At 42.7% G+C, this 22,004-nt stretch overlaps 1 protein-coding gene across 4 annotated transcripts in view; it reads right to left on the reverse strand.

The window, feature by feature from the left end:
* Window positions 1-22,004, reverse strand: part of ARB2A (ARB2 cotranscriptional regulator A) — a 386,066-nt gene that overhangs the window by 72,757 nt on the left and 291,305 nt on the right. Inside the window, exon 11 of one of the 4 annotated variants that reach the window (XM_084629687.1) lies at window positions 20,863-20,988. The exons of the other annotated variants lie outside the window; for them this stretch is intronic. Coding sequence (XP_084485813.1) covers window positions 20,969-20,988 — 20 coding nt within the window. The 3' untranslated portion in view covers window positions 20,863-20,968. Of the gene's footprint in view, window positions 1-20,862; window positions 20,989-22,004 lie in introns of those variants that run through there. 4 annotated transcript variants of the gene reach the window in all.

The following is a 22,004-nucleotide window of genomic DNA, read 5'->3' on the forward strand; positions in this document are numbered from 1 at the left end:
TGATGTCAAACACTTGCTCCATGAGATCAATTCATTTCACATAGGCCACTAAACAATTAACCGATGGAAATAACTTTGGGCTGGCTTTTAACTGATCATCTCTCATAGAAGGGAAAGGCACCATACCCTAATATCAGTTTTCTGAGCCATCTAGTCCCTGACACATTTTGAAAATGAATAATATTTGCTTCAGTTGTTGCCTGGGACATAGCACAAAATATTCATTGTCTTCATATCTCTGCATATTCATCTTCACTGCAAGGAGACATTTCGAATAGCTATGTTTTGCATGACTTCTCTTCAAGATCTAAGTGTGTGAAGAAATTGCTAGTGAATTAGGCCCAGATTTTTAAAGATCTTTTGGCTCTGTGGTGCACATAGTTGCAATACGTGACTGATTTGGGCACCTAAGGTTATGTCTACACGTCAGTGGCTACGATAGCACAGCTACGTTGCTGTAATGCCATAATGTAGTTTGCTTCCGTCAATGCAGTTTACGCACGTCTCCAACAAGCGATAGCTAGGTTGACAGAAGAGTTCTTCCATCAACCTAGCTGTGTCTACCGTGTGGGTTAGGTTGACCTAGTACGTTGCACAGGTGCAACATTTTTCGCAGCCCCGAATGATGTAGCTAAATTGATCTAATTTTTGGGTGTAACCAGGCCTAAATCAGGTGTTGCAATGCTGAGCACCACAATGCCTAAATACCTTGTCAAGGTTCCTCCCCCACTCTGAACTCTAGGGTACAGATGTGGGGACCTGCATGAAAAACCTCCTAAGCTTATCTTTACCAGCTTAGGTCAAAACTTCCCCAAGGTACAAAATATTACCCCTTGGACAGGCCGCTACCACCACCAAACTAATACTGGTTACTGGGGAAGAGCTGTTTGGACGCGTCCTTCCCCCCAAAATACTTCCCAAAACCTTGCACCCCACTTCCTGGACAAGGTTTGGTAAAAAGCCTCACCAATTTGCCTAGGTGACTACAGACCCAGACCCTTGGATCTTAAGAACAATGAACAATCCTCCCAACACTTGCACCCCCCCTTTCCTGGGAAATGTTGGATAAAAAGCCTCACCAATTTGCATAGGTGACCACAAACCCAAACCCTTGGATCTGAGAACAATGAAAAAGCATTCAGTGTTTTACAAGAAGACTTTTAATAAAAAATAGAAGTAAATAGAAATAAAGAAATCCCCCCTGTAAAATCAGGATGGTATATATCTTACAGGGTAATTAGATTCAAAAACATAGAGAACCCCTCTAGGCAAAACCTTAAGTTACAAAAAAGATACACAGACAGAAATAGTTATTCTATTCAGCACAATTCTTTTCTCAGCCATTTAAAGAAATCATAATCTAACACATACCTAGCTAGATTACTTACTAAAAGTTCTAAGACTCCATTCCTGTTCTGTCCCCGGCCAAGACGACTACAGACAGACACACCAACCCTTTGTTTCTCTCCCTCCTCCCAGCTTTTGAAAGTATCTTGTCTCCTCATTGGTCATTTTGGTCAGGTGCCAGCGAGGTTACCTTTAGCTTCTTAACCCTTTACAGGTGAGAGGAGCTTTCCCCTGGCCAGGAGGGATTTCAAAGGGGTTTACCCTTCCCTTTATATTTATGACACGCCCCCCAAATCTCAGCTAGGGTGAAACACTGGCTGGGATTTCTTCCTGGAGCTCTAGGAAAACAGAGTTAATAAGACACATGCATCTCTAAATATACTACCAAGTACATAAAGACTAACAATATTTTCCACATCTCAAGGACGATTTTAACCAGTTGATTCTGGGAAACTTTCACGGGAGAGTGCATCAGCCACTTTGTTAGAAGCTCCTGAGATGTGTTGGATGTCGAAATCAAAATCTTGGAGAGCTAAACTCCACCGAAGAAGTTTTTTGTTAGTTTCTTTGACGGTGTGAAGCCACTTTAGTGCAGCATGGTCGGTTTGCAGGTGGAAACGCCGTCCCCAAACATATGGGCGTAGCTTTTCCAGAGCGTAGACAATGGCATAACATTCTTTTTCAGTGACTGACCAGTTGCTTTCCCTCTCAGACAGTTTTTTGCTGAGAAACACTACAGGGTGGAATTCTTGATCAGGTCCTTTCTGCATTAAAACTGCTCCCACACCACGCTCGGATGCATCTGTGGTTACTAGGAACGGTTTGTCAAAGTCTGGGGCCCTTAGTACAGGGTCAGACATGAGTGTCGCTTTAAGCTTGTTAAAGGCCTTCTGACACTTTCCGGTCCACTGAACAGCATTTGGCTGTTTCTTTTTGGTTAGGTCTGTCAGTGGGGCAGCGATTTGGCTGTAGTGCGGTACAAATCGTCTGTAATAACCGGCCAAGCCTAAGAAGGATTGAACCTGTTTCTTTGACCTTGGGACAGGCCACTTTTGGATAGCATCCACTTTGGCCTGTAGGGGCTGATAGTTCCTTGACCCACCTGGTGTCCAAGGTAAGTCACTCTGTTTAGGCCTATTTGACACTTCTTAGCCTTAACAGTTAGTCCTGCCTCCCTTATGCGCTCAAGGACTTTTTGTAGATGTTCCAGGTGGTCTGCCCAGGAATCCGAAAATATGGCCACATCGTCAAGGTAGGCAACTGCATATTCTCCTAATCCCGCTAGGAGACCATCTACAAGTCTTTGGAAAGTGGCGGGTGCATTTCGCAGCCCGAAAGGGAGTACATTAAATTCATACAGCCCGAGATGTGTGATGAAGGCTGACCTTTCCTTGGCAGATTCATCTAGCGGTACCTGCCAGTACCCCTTGGTTAAGTCCAAGGTAGAGATGAACTGGGCCCTTCCCAGTTTCTCTAATAGTTCATCTGTGCGTTGCATGGGATAGTTGTCTGGGCGAGTTACAGCATTTAGCTTACGGTAGTCCACGCAAAAACGTATTTCCCCATCTGGTTTGGGAACTAGAACCACTGGAGATGCCCATGCACTTTCAGAGGGGCGGATTACACCCATCTGTAACATATCCTGGATCTCCCGTTCTATAGCAGTTTTAGCTTGAGGAGACACCTGGTAAGGGTGGACCCTAATTGGGTGAGCATTACCTGTGTCAATGGAGTGGTATGCCCGTTCAGTCAGTCCTGGGGTGGCTGAGAACGTTGGCGCGTAGCTAGTGCACAGCTCCTGGATCTGCTGTCGCTGCATACGCCCAAGGGTCATGGAGAGGTTCACCTCTTCCACACCACCAGCACATTTCCCTTCGTAGTAAACACCTTCAGGCCACTCAGCGTCGTCTCCTCCCTGGGCTGTAAACTGACAAACCTTTAATTCTCTGGAATAAAAGGGCTTTAGAGAATTAATATGGTACACCTTAGGCTTTCGGTTGGAGGTGGGGAATGCTATGAGATAATTAACAGCTCCCAGGCGCTCCTGGACCGTGAATGGCCCTTCCCATGATGCTTCCATTTTATGGGCCTGGAGTGCCTTTAAGACCATGACCTGGTCTCCTACTTTGAAGGAACGCTCTCTGGCATGTTTATCATACCAGGCTTTTTGCTCTTTTTGAGCATCCTGTAAGTTTTCTCTAGCAAGGGCTAAAGAGGTTCGGAGGGTGTTTTGTAGGTTGGTTACAAAGTCCAGAATGTTAGTTCCTGGAGAAGGTGTAAATCCCTCCCATTGCTGCTTCACCAACTGCAATGGCCCCTTAACCTCACGGCCATATACAAGTTCAAATGGGGAAAACCCTAAACTGGGATGTGGTACAGCTCTGTAGGCAAAGAGCAACTGCTGCAATACTAGGTCCCAATCATTGGAGTGCTCATTTACGAATTTACGTATCATGGCCCCCAAAGTTCCATTAAACTTCTCCACCATGCCATTTGTTTGATGATGGTAAGGAGTGGCAACCAAGTGATTTACCCCATGATTTTCCCAAAGGTTTTTCATAGTTCCTGCCAGGAAACTAGTCCCTGCATCTGTGAGGATGTCGGAGGGCCAACCTACCCTGGCAAAAATGTCTGCTAGTGCCTGGCACACACTTTTAGCCCTGGTGTTGCTTAGAGCTACTGCTTCCGGCCATCGGGTGGCAAAATCCATGAAAGTCAGTATGTACTGCTTTCCTCTGGGTGTCTTTTTCGGAAAAGGACCCAGAATATCCACAGCTACTCGCTGAAATGGAACTTTAATGATGGGGAGTGGCTGGAGAGGAGCTTTGACCTGGTCTTGGGGTTTTCCCACTCTTTGGCACACCTCACAAGACTGGACATAGGTAGAAACATCCTTGCCCATTCCCTCCCAGTGGAATGACCCCCCCAAACGGTCTTTGGTCCTGTTCACCCCAGCATGGCCACTAGGGTGATCATGGGCTAAGCTCAAGAGCTTGGCCCGGTATTTAGTTGGAACTACCAACTGTCTCTGAGGATGCCAGTCTTCCTGGTGTCCCCCAGAAAGAGTTTCCTTGTATAAAAGTCCTCTTTCTACAACAAACCTGGATCGATTAGAAGAGCTGAGAGGCGGTGGGTTGCTCCGTGCCGCCGTCCAAGCTCTCTGGAGGCTTTCATCTGCTTCCTGTTCGGTCTGGAACTGTTCCCTTGATGCTGGAGACATCAGTTCCTCATGGGATTGTGGACCTAGGCTTGGTCCCTCTGGAAGCGATATAGGGGATGGAGCTGTTTCTGTTGACTGTGAACCGCTCTCCGCTGGTGTACTATGTTGGGATTCAGGCTCCGGCTGAGCCTCTTGTGTAGGGTTATCGGCTGCTGCCAGTTCAGGTTCGGTGGGGCCCTCTGGTGTTGAGGTTGCAAGTACTGGATTCAGTGCTGACACGGGGTCTGGTGTTGGTTGTTCGGCTGGTTCCGGTTCTGGGACTGGTTCCGTCTGGGTCTCTGGGACTGGATCCACTACTGCTGTTGCAGACATTGGCCTGGGGTCCAGGTCCATCACCTCTGACTGGGTCCTGATAGAAGTTTCCGGAACAGAGCTAGGCCTCACGGCTTGTTTAGCCTGGTTGCGGGTGACCATTCCCACCCTCTTGGCCTGCTTCACATGATTGGCCAAGTCTTCCCCCAACAGCATGGGGATGGGATAATCATCATAGACTGCAAAAGTCCACATTCCTGACCAGCCCTTGTACTGGACAGGCAACTTGGCTGTAGGCAAATTGAAAGAGTTGGACTTGAAGGGTTGAATCGTCACTTGGATCTCTGGGTTGATTAAATTGGGGTCCACTAAGGAAGCATGGATAGCTGACACTTGTGCTCCGGTGTCCCTCCACGCGGTGACCTTCTTCCCGCCCACACTCACAGTTTCCCTCCGCTCCAAGGGTATCTGGGAGGTATCGGGGCCTGTGGACCTCTGGTGTGATTCCGGTGCAATGAACTGTAATCTGTTGGGGTTCTTGGGGCAGTTGGCCTTTACATGCCCCAGCTCGTTACACTTAAAACATCGTCCAGCTGACGGGTCACTGGGGCGAGGAGGGTTGCTGGAGAACGGGGTGGTGGGACGATAAGGGGTCTGGAGGGTTCTTTGGGAGGTAGGTGGGGCTTTGGGCGGCCCCCGGTAATAGGGTGTGGTCTGGGGTGGTCCCTTCTGGTCTCCGCTCCAACTGCGACCAGTTTTCTTCTTCTCTGCCACCTCCACCCATCTGGCTCCAATCTCTCCTGCCTCAATTACAGTTTTGGGTTTCCCATCTAGGATGTATCTTTCTATTTCCTCAGGAACACCCTCTAAGAATTGTTCCATTTGCATTAGGAAGGGCAAATTTACTGGAGATTCAACACTTGCTCCTGATATCCAGGCATCCCAATGTTTTACAATGTGGTAGGCATGTCGGGTAAATGACATGTCTGGTTTCCACCTTAGGGCTCTGAACCTCCGACGAGACTGCTCGGGTGTTATCCCCATTCTGACTCTCGCCTTGGATTTAAACAGTTCATACTTGTTCATGTGTTCTTTAGGCATTTCAGCTGCCACCTCAGCTAAGGGTCCACTGAGCTGCGGCCTCAGCTCTACCATGTATTGGTCAGTAGAGATGTTGTACCCAAGGCAGGCCCTTTCGAAGTTTTCTAAGAAGGCCTCAGTATCATCACCTGCCTTGTAGGTGGGGAACTTTCTGGGATGGGAAGTGGTACCTGGAGAAGGATTGCTAGGGTTTGTTGGTATATTCTGCTGGGCCTTTATCCTCTCCATCTCCTCCACATGCTTCCTCTCTTTTTCCTTCTCCTCCTCCACATGCTTCCTCTCTTTTTCCCTCTCCTCCTCCACATGCTTCCTTGCCTCCATTTCCCTCTTGTGGGCAGCCTCTTGGTGTTGTTCTGCCTCCCTTTCTTGTTCCTTCTTCAGCTGCATGAGTTCTATCTGTCTTTCATGTTCCCTTTGTTTTTCCTCAGCCTGAAATTTGGCTAATTCCAGCTGTAGTCGAGCTGAGGATTTGGCCATTCTAACCTCTCTGTTTTTAACTAACTTTACACCCGAGGTTTAGAAATAAACAAACAAAACTTGGCTGTAAAATTTTGCTGTGCTGGAATAGAATACCTATTCTCTGATAGTGATTGTCAGCCTACAGAAAAAGACAATTCCCTTGTCTCTGCTCTGGGCCCAAATTAAAGCAAAAAACCTCCAACTACTTGGAAACCTGCTTACCCAGCCCAAAGAAGAAAAAAAATTTCTTTTCAAACCTGTGCTCCTTGTAAAACAAAAAAAAAATCAAAATCCTAAAAAAAAACCCTGCCACTTTTGTCTCCAGGCAAATGGGTAGAGCACACACCCCCTATTTACTTTTAGGAAGAAAAGAAAAAAAAAAAAACCTCTGGGTTGGAAGACTGTGAATTTCCCTGCAGGAGTTAAGTACCCTGCCTCCAGGCAAGAAAACCTGCAATTCACAGATAATCCCCTTTTGTCTCTGCTTGGCCACAAAGCAGAGAGAAACCAAGCTGCTTTCAGTTTCAAAGCTGCCTTCTGGACTTCCTAAAAATTCCTTTTTAAAATCTGTATTTCTAGTTCAAAAAATCTCAACTGGATCTCAAAATGATTTCAGGTTAATCCCACCACTGTGCCACCATGTCAAGGTTCCTCCCCCACTCTGAACTCTAGGGTACAGATGTGGGGACCTGCATGAAAAACCTCCTAAGCTTATCTTTACCAGCTTAGGTCAAAACTTCCCCAAGGTACAAAATATTACCCCTTGGACAGGCCGCTACCACCACCAAACTAATACTGGTTACTGGGGAAGAGCTGTTTGGACGCGTCCTTCCCCCCAAAATACTTCCCAAAACCTTGCACCCCACTTCCTGGACAAGGTTTGGTAAAAAGCCTCACCAATTTGCCTAGGTGACTACAGACCCAGACCCTTGGATCTTAAGAACAATGAACAATCCTCCCAACACTTGCACCCCCCCTTTCCTGGGAAATGTTGGATAAAAAGCCTCACCAATTTGCATAGGTGACCACAAACCCAAACCCTTGGATCTGAGAACAATGAAAAAGCATTCAGTGTTTTACAAGAAGACTTTTAATAAAAAATAGAAGTAAATAGAAATAAAGAAATCCCCCCTGTAAAATCAGGATGGTATATATCTTACAGGGTAATTAGATTCAAAAACATAGAGAACCCCTCTAGGCAAAACCTTAAGTTACAAAAAAGATACACAGACAGAAATAGTTATTCTATTCAGCACAATTCTTTTCTCAGCCATTTAAAGAAATCATAATCTAACACATACCTAGCTAGATTACTTACTAAAAGTTCTAAGACTCCATTCCTGTTCTGTCCCCGGCCAAGACGACTACAGACAGACACACCAACCCTTTGTTTCTCTCCCTCCTCCCAGCTTTTGAAAGTATCTTGTCTCCTCATTGGTCATTTTGGTCAGGTGCCAGCGAGGTTACCTTTAGCTTCTTAACCCTTTACAGGTGAGAGGAGCTTTCCCCTGGCCAGGAGGGATTTCAAAGGGGTTTACCCTTCCCTTTATATTTATGACATACCTATAAAAATCTGGGCCTTATTGACTATTTGCATCAATCATTCTATTTTTCAGTTACTCAAATATGTTGTCATTTTAGAATGTGAACATTTCCAGTATGCTCATCTGAGTTCAGAGAAGTTTAAGGTAGAGACTTGTTGGAGACAAGTGGCTTTATAAAGAACAACCTATATATAAAGCCAGCAAGTTCCTGTGCAGTGTGCACTGATAATGGCTACATTTGTCAGAAACAAAAGTATTTGTCACAGTAGACCAGACTTTGATCACTCTAAAGCCAGTATTCTGTCTCCAGAATTGACTAACACAGTATGGCCGACCTAAAATGTCCAAGTAACCATTAATTGGATTAAAAATCACAAGATTTTTAAAAAAGAATGAATTTGGTTGGGGGAGATATTATTTGTCTTCTGGTTTCTGACTGCTTAGGATACACAAGGCATATTTTCAATCTTTTCTGCACAAACATGAGGGCTAAAAACTTAGATTTTTTTTAAAAAGAAAGATAAGTCTCTCACATAATCACTTAACTCCAGGAGCTAGGGCTTTAGGTAAAATACCAAATGTCACAAGACTCACAATAAAATCATGGGAGTTGGTAACGCTGCTAATATCTGATTTTTCAGAAGCAGGTGAAAAATCTCCAAAATGTTCCTCTCCCAAACTGTGCTACATGCTGTATATGATGGGAAAAAATCCTTCATAACTCCTGTAACAATTAGCTAATGTCCTGAGCCTAGATTACCATTTTCTGACCATGGAAACCACCAGCACTATTATCAATACCAAATACTATCCTCATGTTCATTGTGTTAAGAGATAGTAAATGATAGAATATAATAAAAACAATAATTTTCCAACCACATTTGGAATCTGCACTTAAGCACAGAGTCAGAAGAATGGATCTAGACAAATCATGCCCACCTTTTCCTCCAGCAAAGTAGTGTGACCTTTGGATGACCAACTCTTTCTTTCATCCAGGTCTCTTAGTACAGATACTTCCATTTGGCCTCACCGAATGAGATTCTGGTCTTCTTCCCACTCTTTAGTCCTTGATATTCCTCTAACTGAAGCAGCCCAGTTGGCAAATTGCCAACCAAAACAAGCAACGTGTGGCGATGCTGCTCTGTTGTGCCCTGATGCACTGATCTGTCCAGGCCCCCACTAACTTATGGGTGTCTATCCATGGATCCTGTTTTAATCTGCCCATACACAGTCAGGAAAAAGTCTTCCAGATGCCAGTTCTTGGCAGTTTGCATGTGGACATTTTAAAAAAATTAATACCATGCAGTTTAAAAATCTGCAGGAAAAATAGATCGGTATACGCAATGCAAACATACAAACAAACAAACAAAAAGAGGGTCAACATTCAAATTTAAGATACTGAGCCTGCACTCTTCATATTAACCTAAATTTAAAAGTGCATGGTCATGTCCTCCTCCCTTATTTTTCTGTTTGTTTAGTGGCAACACTGATGTTTAGAGAAATGGCTATATTTGTGAAGGGTTGCATAGTGAAAAGCTAATACAGATCCAGCAGAAGTACTGTACATGTTCATGAGAACACAAAACATTGTTTTTTTATTAGCTTCCATAAACAGAGGTTGATGGTTTTTTATTTTTCTAATTTTTCAATGACAAATTGGTGATTAAAAAATTAGTTACTAGAATCCAGACAATGTGCCCCACCAGACTATTACAATTTCAAGGTATGTCAATCAAACATGGTGTCTTAACTGTCTGACATGATCTTTACATTCTACTATAATTATAACCCTACCAGGGTGCTGGAACAATTTTTATAGTGGGGGTGCTAGTGATAGAATCCACGGAAACTATGTATTTGGTGTGTGTCAAGCCAAGAGGATGGAGCAGCTCCCCCAGCACCTCTAGTTCCAGCACCACTGAACCCTACATCAAATCAAGGGACCTTTAGTCTTTAGTCTTCTTCAGTGGAACTACAACTGCAGAACTGAAAGAAGCTAAAAAAAAAATCAATACTTTATAAAAGAAATGAAGCAAAATTTATGTTGGTGAAAATGAAAAAGACTGCGGAATTTTCAAAGAGTAAAAATGAATCAAAATATGCATATAACCATTTCATGTTCAACTGCAGGAATACATTTTTGTCTCGATAGCTGTAATGTTTGGTCTGTCAAGCATTGCTAATTTGAAGAGGGGGAAAAAAGCCTACAGAGCTAAGAATGTGGCTTTACACTCCATGTTAGTCTTTAAGTATGCAATTTGTGGGCACTCTCACAGAAACAGCAAATTTCCTCCTTTGTAGTCAAGGAAATAGTTTAATATATTTGCTTCCTGATGCACACAAAAAAGGAAAAGAAATATCAACATAGATACTATAGTTTCTAGCTATGGTATTTATATGGCACCCATCACCACAGTATCTGAGTGTCTCACAATCTTTAATGTACCTAGTTGCAAAACACCCTGAGAGGTAGAGGTTTCTCTCTTATCCCCATTTTACAGATGAAGAATTGAGGCACAGAGACTAAGGGACTTGGTCAAGGTTACATAGGACATCAGTAGCAGAGCAGAAATGGAACCAAGGTCTCACACAGCTCAGGCTTCCACTCTAACCACTAGACCATCTTTCCTCTCTTGGAGATGCTAGGGATCAAAACCAAGGACTCATACATGCAAAACATGTACTCTGCTATTGTGCTGCTTCCGCCAATACTTGTATTAGGCCCTGACCAGGCAACGAGACCTGTACAGGGAGTCGTAGGTGCCCACATGGAGCCTGTGTTGGGACAGGAAGTTTCACTACTAACTTGAGTCCATGGGGTGAATCAGGGAGAATCTACCCCAAGTTATTGTGTGGTTCATGATAAAAGCCCTGGAACCAATTCGTCTGGTTCACAAAACCTGGAGTGGGGGCAATGTAATGCCCCACGCTGAGGTATAATTAATAAAATTGCAACCTGAGGCCTTGTCTATATTACACAGTCAGGTTTCATAGACAAAACAGTGGAGGTGTACATACAACAATGCTTCTCCTGCCAATTTAACTCTCTTGTTACACTTACATACTAAAACCACCCCAATGAGCAGCATAGAGCTTTTTGCAACAAAGTTAGAGTGACACAATGTCAGTGTAAACACTGCATTTGCTTATGTTGCCCTAAGTGGCCTCCAGGAGGTGTCCCACAATGCCTATCATGGCAGCTCTGGTAAGCAGTTTCTACCCCGCTGCCCTGAGCAGTCTTACAAAGACAGTGATTCTTTATTTACAAGGTGGTTGCAGCAGAAATTCATACACAGTGGGAATCGGCACATTTGCAGACTACAATTAACGCTCAGGAAGGAATTATTACAGGGGTCGTTCAAGGTGGCAAATAAACAATGCCTGGCTGAATGCATTACAGAAAGACACATTACTGGGGCTCATTGTCAAAATGCCGCTTCAAAGCCTTCCTGATTAAATTGACCCTTGTTGGGCCCCTTTAATAGCCCTGGTGTCTGGCTGCTCAAAATCAACCACCAGGTGATCCACCTCAATGGTCCACCCTTGGGGAAGCTTTTCCCTCTTGGCTTCACAAATCTTATGCAGAGCACAGCAGGCTGTTACGACCATGGAAGTATTTTCCTTATTGATGTCCTAACATGCCAAAAAGGCAGCACCAGCAACCTTTTAATCTGCCAAATGAACATTCTACAGTCACTCTGCACCTGCTGAGTCTGTTGTTGAAGTGCTCCTTGCTACTGTTAAGGTTTCTGATGTAAGGCTTCATGTGCCATGGGAACAAGGGGCAGGCTAGGTCTCCCAGGATCACTGTGGGCATTTCCACATCCTCTATTGGAATCTTCTGGTCTGGGAAGAAAGTCCCTGCATGCAATTTTCTATACAGGCCAGTATTCCTGAAGCTGTGTGCATCATGCACCTTCCCTGACCACCCCACGTTAATGTCAGTGAAATGACCCCATTGATCCACCAGCATCTGAAATACCACAGAGAAGTAGCCATTTCTGTTGATATACTCCATTGCAAAATGGTTTGGGGCAAAAATGGCATATGCATGTCATCTATTGCCCAGCCGCAGGTAGGGAATCCCACTGCCACAAAGCCATCCACTATTTCCCGCACGTTGCCTAGAGTCACAGTCCTTTGTAGCAGGAGGCAATTAATGGCCCTACACACTCGCATCATTGCAACCGCCCCCCCCAGGGGACTTTCCCAACTCCAAACAGATTCGCGACTGACCATAGCAGTCTGGAGTTGCCAGCATCCACAGAACCATCATCGCACGGTTTTCCACCAATAGGGCCAGTCTCATTTTGGTGTCCTTACACTGCAGGGTGAGGGTGATCTCCACACACAGTTCAAGGAAGGTGGCTTTGCACATACAAAAGTTCTGCAGCCACTGCTTGTCATCCCATACCTGCATCACAATTCAATCCCATCACTCAATTCTTGTTTCCTGACCCCCACCAAAATGGGGACGACTATGTGCAGCTGCACAGTAAATGCCAACATCAATCTTTAACTGTTTCTTCCCATGGCACACAGCAGGGCAGGCACCAAAGAATCCTATTAAAATTTTCAGCTCATGAAATATTGCAGGATCAGCCAGGTTGTGTTCATAACACCTATCACAATACTGAAGAGCAATGCAAGATCCATGCTTTCAGGCAGAGATGGCAGGTGCAAAGCTTAAAGGGGCAGTTGAAAAATGGCACAAAATGTAGTCAGAAACCCTTGGAATTATGGGATGAGAAAACTGCATCATTGGGTGGTGATCCTGCACCCATGATGCTCTGCGATCCATTCCCAGAACTCCTAGTGGGAGAAGGTGGTGATTTGCACAGTGGGATAGCTATCCACAGTGCACTGCTCTCTCTGTCCGTGATAGAGCATCAACTGTGGACACGCTCCACAGACAAAAGGAGCATTGTGTGAACATGCAGAAGTGATTTATTGACAGCAGTTAATGATTATTGACATAACTTAAGTCAACTTAACTCTGTAGTCTAGACATGGCCTGACATTTAAACTCACCCATATGTCTGTCAATCATTCGCCTGCTTGTCCTGGTCAACTTGGTCAGGGACTTGGTGGTCCAATCCTGCAAGGTGCCAATCACCTTCTGGAAAGTGTTGAGCATCTCCACCTCCCCCTGCCATTGGAGTTAATGAAACTCAAACACCACCTAGGAGGCATGCGGCACTTCACAGGAATGAGTATTAACTCATAAAGGCTGATTAATAGGATATATATTTTGGATTAACGGGGTAATCTGACACAAATCCTTTGAGGCCAAAATGTCTTCTCTCTTATTTAATCCTTTAAAAAAAAGTAGTGAATTAAAATGTGACTATGTTTACTGAGTATTGTATCATTTTATATTGAATATTTTTGGGGCCTCAATTATGTACTCAGGTGATCTTAAATAATCTAGATATTTACACAATAATTTTGAAACTATTTGAATTGGAGTTCTTTGGCACGAACTGAACACCAAAAAGAGGAGGGATGGGATGTAGGGAAAGAGATGGAAATTAAAATGCGAGAAGTTATGACACACTCAAATAAAACGAAAACAAAAAAACCTTTTGGCACTGAAGCATATGCTCTGCCACCTGGAGCTAAAAGTAACATACTGAGAGCGTATAGTCTGTCAAGAATTACTAGTTTCAAGCATGGCTGGTGATTTTGGACAGCAGCACTTAAGAAACCTTCAATCTGGCAGTTTTATCATCACACATTTACTAAAGCATACCACCGTCTAAACTTGTAGGAGTTCGGGGATCTGACTTTAGGGAGGACCAAAAAAATGGTTCATGAGGTAGTGTTTTGATCTTGTCTGTTTAACATTAATGATTCCAGATCATTATTCCAATCCATTCTTTGGCCCTCCAGTAAACGTGGCAAATGCAAGACTGATCCGTTCCTTTCTTTCCTGGAAACAGCGTGTATCAATGCCACAACAATTGCAGCTGGCAAGTGCACACAGGGCTGCTTTTAGGTGCGCTGGTGTCCTAAGTGAAGAATTATTTTGGAGCCCCAAGATCAAACGGAAAATGTCAGCAATATTTTTTTCTCTCAATTATGGTTAATCACTTGCTGAGAGATGCCCTGGAATTAACACAGATAAAAGGCCAGACTTCATTCTGTTTGCTCACTTTAGCTTTATATTGTGATGTATTGATAGTAGACTTATTCATTGTGAATAATATTAATTACAAATATACCCCATTTTCTCGGTAGCAAATTCATGGTCTGATCTCGATTTCAATGTATTTGTAAGTATTCACTGAACAGTTATGTGAACAAATTTAGGCTGATGGTGTATTTGTGAACTGTTCACTTAGACTATTTACTATTTGTTATTCATGGTATGTGATTGTTTTCTAAACAGGGAGCAAAATTAATATTGTTTGTCTTTAGGTGACCAAACTTTTTAATACATCAATAATGTCCGAATGTGGTCTCATGCCCATCTCCATGAGATACCTCTGGAGATGAAGTGCTGAGCCTTCTCGGATATGGCTGGAGAAAGACTGGAAATACTGCACTTAGTCATGATGTGAGCTTCTCCTATGCAGTGTTGGTGGTAGCCACTGACTGAGAACGATCGTGGGCAAGAGACACAGAGTTTGAAGCCCAGAGTTCTGGGCATAGTCCGGTACCTGACAGCGGTACAGGAGGGATGGGGAAAATCCCAAAGGCTACTCTAAAACTTAAATGTTAAAACTAGTAACTACTAAAATTAAGAAATAACACTAGTGAAAAGAGATAAAACTGATAAAACTATTTACAACTATACTTATTGGAACTGTGTCAGAGACAAGGACACTGAAGGTTCCGACCCAGACCATGTGGCTGCGGGAAGGAACTGGAGATGCAGTTGGTCTACCCTACCTTTTATTGCCTCAGATGGAAGTTGGGACACATGTGCGGACCAATGGACACTACTTTCAAACTCCCTGACTCCATGTATATGGTGTGCATGTATAAGCCTCAGTGGAATGCACTGGGAACCATCACTTGAAGAAAAAAGCATCCTTCTGGTTCAGTTTTTGGAAGAATACTATTTGTGTGAAAATCAGTCAAACTTGGGGATTTTACAACATTATTATCGATACCTGGCAGCTCTCTGAATATTGCCAAAACAATTAATAATATTACCTGATAAATAACAGAAAACTAAACTCATCACTTTTATTGACATACAACTTTTATAAATATTCACAAAATATTTCCACACCATTTTTGTGTTATTTGACCAGCTCTGCTCTGCTGTACTGTATTGTACTTGCTTGTGTCTACAAAAATAATGAATCATGTTCCAAAAAATTATGAAAATGGCTTAAAGTCACGAAATTTTACAAAATACTAGAATTGGTGATTCATTTTATTTTCCTTCTGTGTTTTGAGCCTCTAAGGGTTTACATTTTCAATCTATTCTCTGCAACCATGAGGGCTACCAACTTATTATTTTAAGGTAAGTTGAGATTCTCATGTAATCACATGACTCCAGGAGCTGCAGCTTTAAGAAAATCACCAATCATTGATAAAATAACAAGACTTGGCAAGCCTTCCTTCTCCTCTTTCCAAATTCCTTTCCCCAGCTTCTCTCCTCTCCCTCAGGCTTCCACCTTCTGTTCCAGGTCAGGACCAACCAGAAGATGCTGTTAGTTCTGGGGGTGGAAACTGCTACTGTTATACTCCTGCTGTAGCATGTGAGGCCTGTCAGCAGCAGGGAGCAATGAGCACTTTCACAAACTGCTGCAGCTAAGAGGAAGAAGAGCTGACAGCCAGCAGGAGATTGGGAGCAGCTGCTGCCTGTGGCTAGCCACAAGCGGTCCTGCTGTGCTCAGCAGTACAGCAACACTGCTACCAGAAGGAGAGATGCACAGAAGCAAGGAAAGGAAGGGGATTTGACACTCTCTGTGTGGGCAATGTAGGAAGCTGCTCAGTTTGTGTATGTCTAGGGTCACCACTGTTGGCACAGAAATCCAATACTCAAACTGATAGTCCGCAGGTTCCTTTCTCTTATGGAGGAATAGGACACTGTAACTAAACTCTCTGAGCACACCTCTCCTTCGCAATCTGTCTTTTTCTGCTTCTCTACCCAAGTTAAATTATCTCTGGGGAATAATGCTGGTGTAAAATGGATCCTGAGAGCAACTCCCTGCTTCAGGTGCTAAGGTTGTGCCGTGACTCACCTACAGCAGGACATTTCAGCCAATTTAAAACCTAGAACCTGATCTCTAGATACTTCTGGTGGCTGGCCCTATGAACTAATGTTAAAAACTATGTTAGGTCAAGCGACCTCTGTGCCTGCCCGAAGAGACTGTGAGAAAGGCCTTTGGTCCTCTTTCAGCGCCTCTCCAAACCTCTGCGTCCTTGTTCCCCACTCTCAAGGAACTTTAAATGGAGTTACCATGCTCCCAAGGACACTCAGTTATCCTTACTGCCATGGATGTCCTGACCAAGATGGCCCATTTTATTCCGTGCCACATTGTGCCATCTGCTCATGGAACCACACAAGCTTTCCCACAGCATGTCTTTCGGTACCACAGCATGCAGACATGCATCATTTTGGATCAAATGCTCAGTTTGTTTCTTGATTCTAGAAGCAATTTCTTCACCTTCTCATCACCAAGGCCCTCACCTCGACAATCTAGCATCCTCAGACTGATCACCAAACTGAAAGAGTCAATCAGACCTTGGAGAAATATCCCCACTGTTTCCTGAATTTCCATCAGACTGATTGGCGCCCATTGCTGTCTCTGGCTGAGTTCTCATACAACAACTCAACCCACGCTTCAACCCAACAGACCCCATTCTTCAACAATTTTGTTTTTTCAACCCCGATTCCATCCGGACCTGTCCAAAGGCTCTGCCATCCTGGAAGTTATGGACCTAGTTGTCCACCTCCAGCAAATACACCAGGAACTCAAAGAGCCCTTACTTGCCATTAAAGAAACTTATAAGTGTTACACATAGCAAAAGTGACAAGTTGCCCCTTATCTTGCAGAAAGGGATAAGGTTTGTCTCTTGACTTGGAACCTGAAAACAGACTATCCTTTGGCCAAACTTGACCACCTACCCTGGGTCCTTGTTGGATCATTGAGCAAATAAACCCAGTGGCCTTCACACTTCAGCTCCCAGAATCCCTCAAGATTCACCCCACCTCTCATCTTTCTCTCCTCAAACTTTTTGTCAACTCCTCCTTCCCTGATTGGGTAGACCATACTCCACTGCCACTAATTGTCCACAGGCAGGAGGAATACAAAGTCCATCATGTCAGGAGGAAGCTCCAAAATCTTATACACTGGAACGGATACAGGCCAGAGGAGTTATCCTGGAAACCAGAAGAAAATGCTCAGACTCCCTATCTTATGCAGGAATTTCTCCAAACATATCCTGGCAAGCCAGGTCCAAGAGGCTTTAGGAGGAGCCCTTGGGAGGGTGACAGGGTACTGTCAGGAACTCAGATGCTCTGGGCGCAGTTGCCTAGCAAGTCAATGAGCTTACCTGGGCACAATAAACCTTCACTAAGTGAGTGTGGTCCCTGATTGGACAGAAGAGCCAAGAGATCACCATTTAATCTTCAACGCATTCCACACCCCCACAGCTGTGCCAGACCTGGCTCCTGATCCCTGTACAGACCCTTGCTCCAACCAATGCCTGCTCCCACTCCAGCCCTAGTGCCTATCTTCCTCAGAACTCCTGACTCACTGTTGGCTTGTTCCCTGACCATGGTTCTAGTTCTGCCCTCTGATTCTGCTCTAACCACGAGGCAAGACTCCTGTTCCAACCACTAGGTCACCCAGCCTACACCCCAATGTGTGACCATATGTTTGAGCAGCCATAAGTTTGTTCTAATTTAGATCAGGGACCAGGGCTAGAGTACAGAAGATACAAAGGTGATTCAAAGTCAGATTCTTCTTCCAAACCCTGATAGCTGCACTGAGCACAGGTTGGATAGAACGGAGAAGCTGAGCCTACATTTTACTCAATATGCACACAGCGGGAGGTAGACATCCATGATGTCCTCTCTCTACAGAACATTAATGTCTATTTACTTTAGTGACAAGTATTATAGAAAATTCAGAATGATTTAATTCATTCACATTAAATATGCAACAAATATTTGAATGATGTCTTTCCCTCCAGCACACACCAAAAAAAGGTTACAGTGGAGTTGGTTAGTAGATTAGAACTATAGGAGTGTGAAACTTGCAAAACCAAAACAAATGCCATGTGAAACGGTTGGAAACACTATTTGAGGTAAATAAACAAGGTTACATCTGTACTACTAGTATTCCCTTGAACTTCTTACTTACTACAAGAAATACATAGAATACTATAAGTACAGAAGTAATTAAATGACAAAACTTATTTAGTTATTTAAGAAAATTGACACATTTTAAGAGCCACCAGCATAGATGGTTTCACATTCCATTTAGAAAGTGAAACTCAGAGGTTTGAGTGAAACTTGAAGAGGACTCAGCCAGCTGTCCAACTCCCTCCCCGCACACTGGAAGGAAGGTCCAGTGGTTTGTAATCACTATTCCCCTCCTAGTGTATTCAGAGATTGGCCATCTGTTCCTCTCCCCTACCAGGATCTCCAGGGTGGCTGGATGGCCTGTTCATTCCCATCTTGAGTTTTCAAGAAGCCAGCAAAGTAAACTCATATTAATCCCCAATTGCTTCAGGGGTGTGAGCTGCCTGCCCAACTCTTTCCCATCATCAGTTTAGCAGAAGCAGAACTGTAAACTCTATTTCTGTTCCTGTTGCTGACTATCTTTACTTCATTCTGTAGCCTGATGCTCCCCTAAATGCATTACAGAAATAGGGAATGCTGTCCACCACAAGGTAAGAGCAGTCAGTGGTGGAAGCAGGATGAGCGGAAGTATTTAAATTCCTTCTGCTCCCCTCAAGGAACTGGGATTAAGAAGTAGCAGGCTCAGTTTACCTTCCACAAAGACCAAAGAAAGAAAAACAGTCCAGTTTGCCAATCCCAAAAGATCCAAGCAGGGACCAGACTGCTACCCCAAATACATCGAAAGAGGGAGAGTGGAGGTTTCAAGCTTCTCAGGGAGGTCCTGGGCTGACTGCAGTAGTCAATGCCATGCACTTTGAGGTTTGCTACAAGTTTTCAAGTTCATGCTAATCCAAACTGCAAGAGTTCTTCGGGGAATGTATAACCCAAACCAGTGTGTTTTGCATAGGTCTAGTTATGACATAAGTCTTTCATCTCAATTTTGTGATTCTCACACATATCACATGGGAAAGGACCATTTACACCATAAAGTTACCCCAGGACACATTCATTTACATCCATGTTCAGACACAAGTGCATAAAATTCTATTATTTTGCCCAAACAGTTCACAAAACATTCCGACAGGAGCTAATAATGGCATGACTATATGTACACAATTTATCATATACAAACATTTATGATGCAATTGAAATAATTTCAGATTAAAGTGGCAAATCCAAGATCACATCTGCATGACCAGTACTTAACTCCTTTCTGCATTTGTAAGTGGAATCCAAGATCAGCCAGGATTATAACAGGAAAACTATGCTTAAAATTGAACCTTCGCCCTTATAACCCATCTTTATTTAGTTAGTTATTTATTTTTAGAAAAAATTCAATAAGCACAGACAGAGAGTAGGCTGTTGTAATCCTTTTAAATAATCTTGTTATGTTTTGTCACAACATGTGTTACTGTACTTGTACACTTTTACCTTTGCACATTGTTGTATGTAACTCAGCAACAGAATTAACCACCGGTAGGTAGTGTTTACGTTAGTTCTCAAAAGGTTAAGAAGCTGATTATAGCTAAAATCAGCTTTGCCTGGGGCTTCAGTGGCTTTGTGTAATCAAATTAGACAAGCAGGGCACAGTGTCACCTAACACAAACCAGTGGCACTTTCTTCTCTGTTTTGACCTTTTTCATGAGATGAGCAAGTCAGGTTTTAGCTTATTCCAAATATTTTGAAAAGATTAGTTTCCAATAAACTCTGAACGATAAGGCCAGCGTTAGTCAAGATGATTTTCATAAGTGATTCAGTCAGAATGTACACAGAGATCCCTTAAAAATCATAGCAACTTTGTTTTCCCACTTAGTAACCTTTTACATTAACATTTTTTAGAGATTTATTTTAAAGAAACAATTTCAAAGGAAGATGACAATGATGCCAAACTCTAATATGTCCTTAATCATTTTCTTTGCCTTGGACATTTGATCAGTTTGATTCTAAAACTTCAGAATGGTTTCTCAACATCCAATGGCAAACAGAACTTTATAAACACGACAGATAACACATTAACATTTCTAAGAAACCACAGGTAACCCACTCAACAGAGTTACAGTTCATCCTCTATACACAGTTGCTGTGTTGTTTGAAGTCAAGGAAGGTGAATGGTATAATGGAAGTGTTTAAGAAGGTTTAATAATGTAGAGAGAAGAGCAAACCAGCCTCACATCAGAGGAGCTCTTTCCACAAGGCTACACCATAACTAAACTTAAATGCAGTCTGCAGCATCAGTAGCTTCCATAATCTTACTATCTTTGAACATAAAGGGAACAAAAGATTAAACAGGAAAGGAATACATAGAGAAAAGTAATGACAAATTTAAATAAAAACTTGAAAGTTGTTTAAAAAACATACCTTGTCTTTATTAATTTCACGGGCAAATCTAAAAAAACACTAGCAAACAACATTTGTCAAATCTTTATTTTTACATATTTTCTCCTCAACTTCAGTACAAGTTCTGCATGTTTAGCACTGCAGTTGAGTTACTGAGAGAGTGCTAACTTCATGGGAACTAGTGAATGTGGGGAAAAAATGACTTCTGTAGATGATTTGTGATTATTCATTTATTTATGATTAATAAAATCAAAACTTATTATTTTAATTGATTAAGTCATAAATAAAGAGTTACAGAGGAAATCAAATTGCCGTGTTTGCACAGTCTGACGATTCCTGCTAATCCAGCAGTACTTAACAAATTCACATGTGGTTAGCTTGCCTTGCCATAGCTGTAGATCACATTTCTGTGCTGCAAGCTGTGCAAAAAATCAATATGCCAAGTTTAACAAAAGGACAGGAAACATGATGTCCTCCTATATTTTCAATGAACCTCAAATGACTCTGCTGTTCATTCTCTGAACAATTTATTGCAGAGAAGTGTATTTGTTAAGAAAAAAAATCTACAATGGAATGAAATATATAAATTCAGAGATGAAGTCTTACCTGACTCTATAATAACAATTTATGCAATCAAAATGTCAGAGTATTTGAAATAATCAGCCAGTCAGGAAGCTTCCCCCCTCCCTTTACATCTCTCAAGCAAAGACACGTTCTTTAGACAGAACATACAATTGCCATACATATTTCAAATTTAACAGTAAATTCCTGTTTTCTCTTTTCATATGTCAACTCTTTAAAGACAATAGCTTTTTCAACTGACTCAGTTACATTACAATTCATGTATTTACATCTACTAGAAAACATCATCCTTCTGAAACAATATGTGAACTCCCTCTATGCTTCTGTATTTTAAATCTTCATTTATTGCTGCAGAACTACATTATTTGTGCAAATAGATTAGGATGAAAACACTCAGAATGAGGTAGGAGTGGTCATGACCAATAGGTCAGTGCAGAGCTTTGCCACTTCTGCCTTCTAAATTCAGTGATGTGGAACTAAGTGTGGCAAAACAACCAGCAAGTTGGACACAAGCCAAAAGATTCAGAACTCCTGACTGTTGCCAGACTCTCTCTTTTTAAGTAAAAAGAGTCACTTTAAACATTTGCAAAGGCACCAAATATATTTTCAAAATATAAAAGCAGAATACATGGAAGCTGAGAAATTCTCCTTAACATATGATCAGTTCTTTCACTGGTAATTTCTCTTCATTGCAATGAGCAGCTGTAAATGGATTAATGGCACTTAGCTCTAGAGAGCATGTCACTGATCTGTACTGAACATATAAACTGTTATATAAAGCACACTCAAAGAATCACACTTGTGCCTAACTTTCTATTAATATGTCGTTTACAAGACAAATTTTATTCAGAAA

This window comes from Lepidochelys olivacea, assembly GCF_965140295.1.
Source record: "Lepidochelys olivacea isolate rLepOli2 genome assembly, chromosome: 5".
Taxonomy (NCBI): domain Eukaryota; kingdom Metazoa; phylum Chordata; order Testudines; family Cheloniidae; genus Lepidochelys; species Lepidochelys olivacea.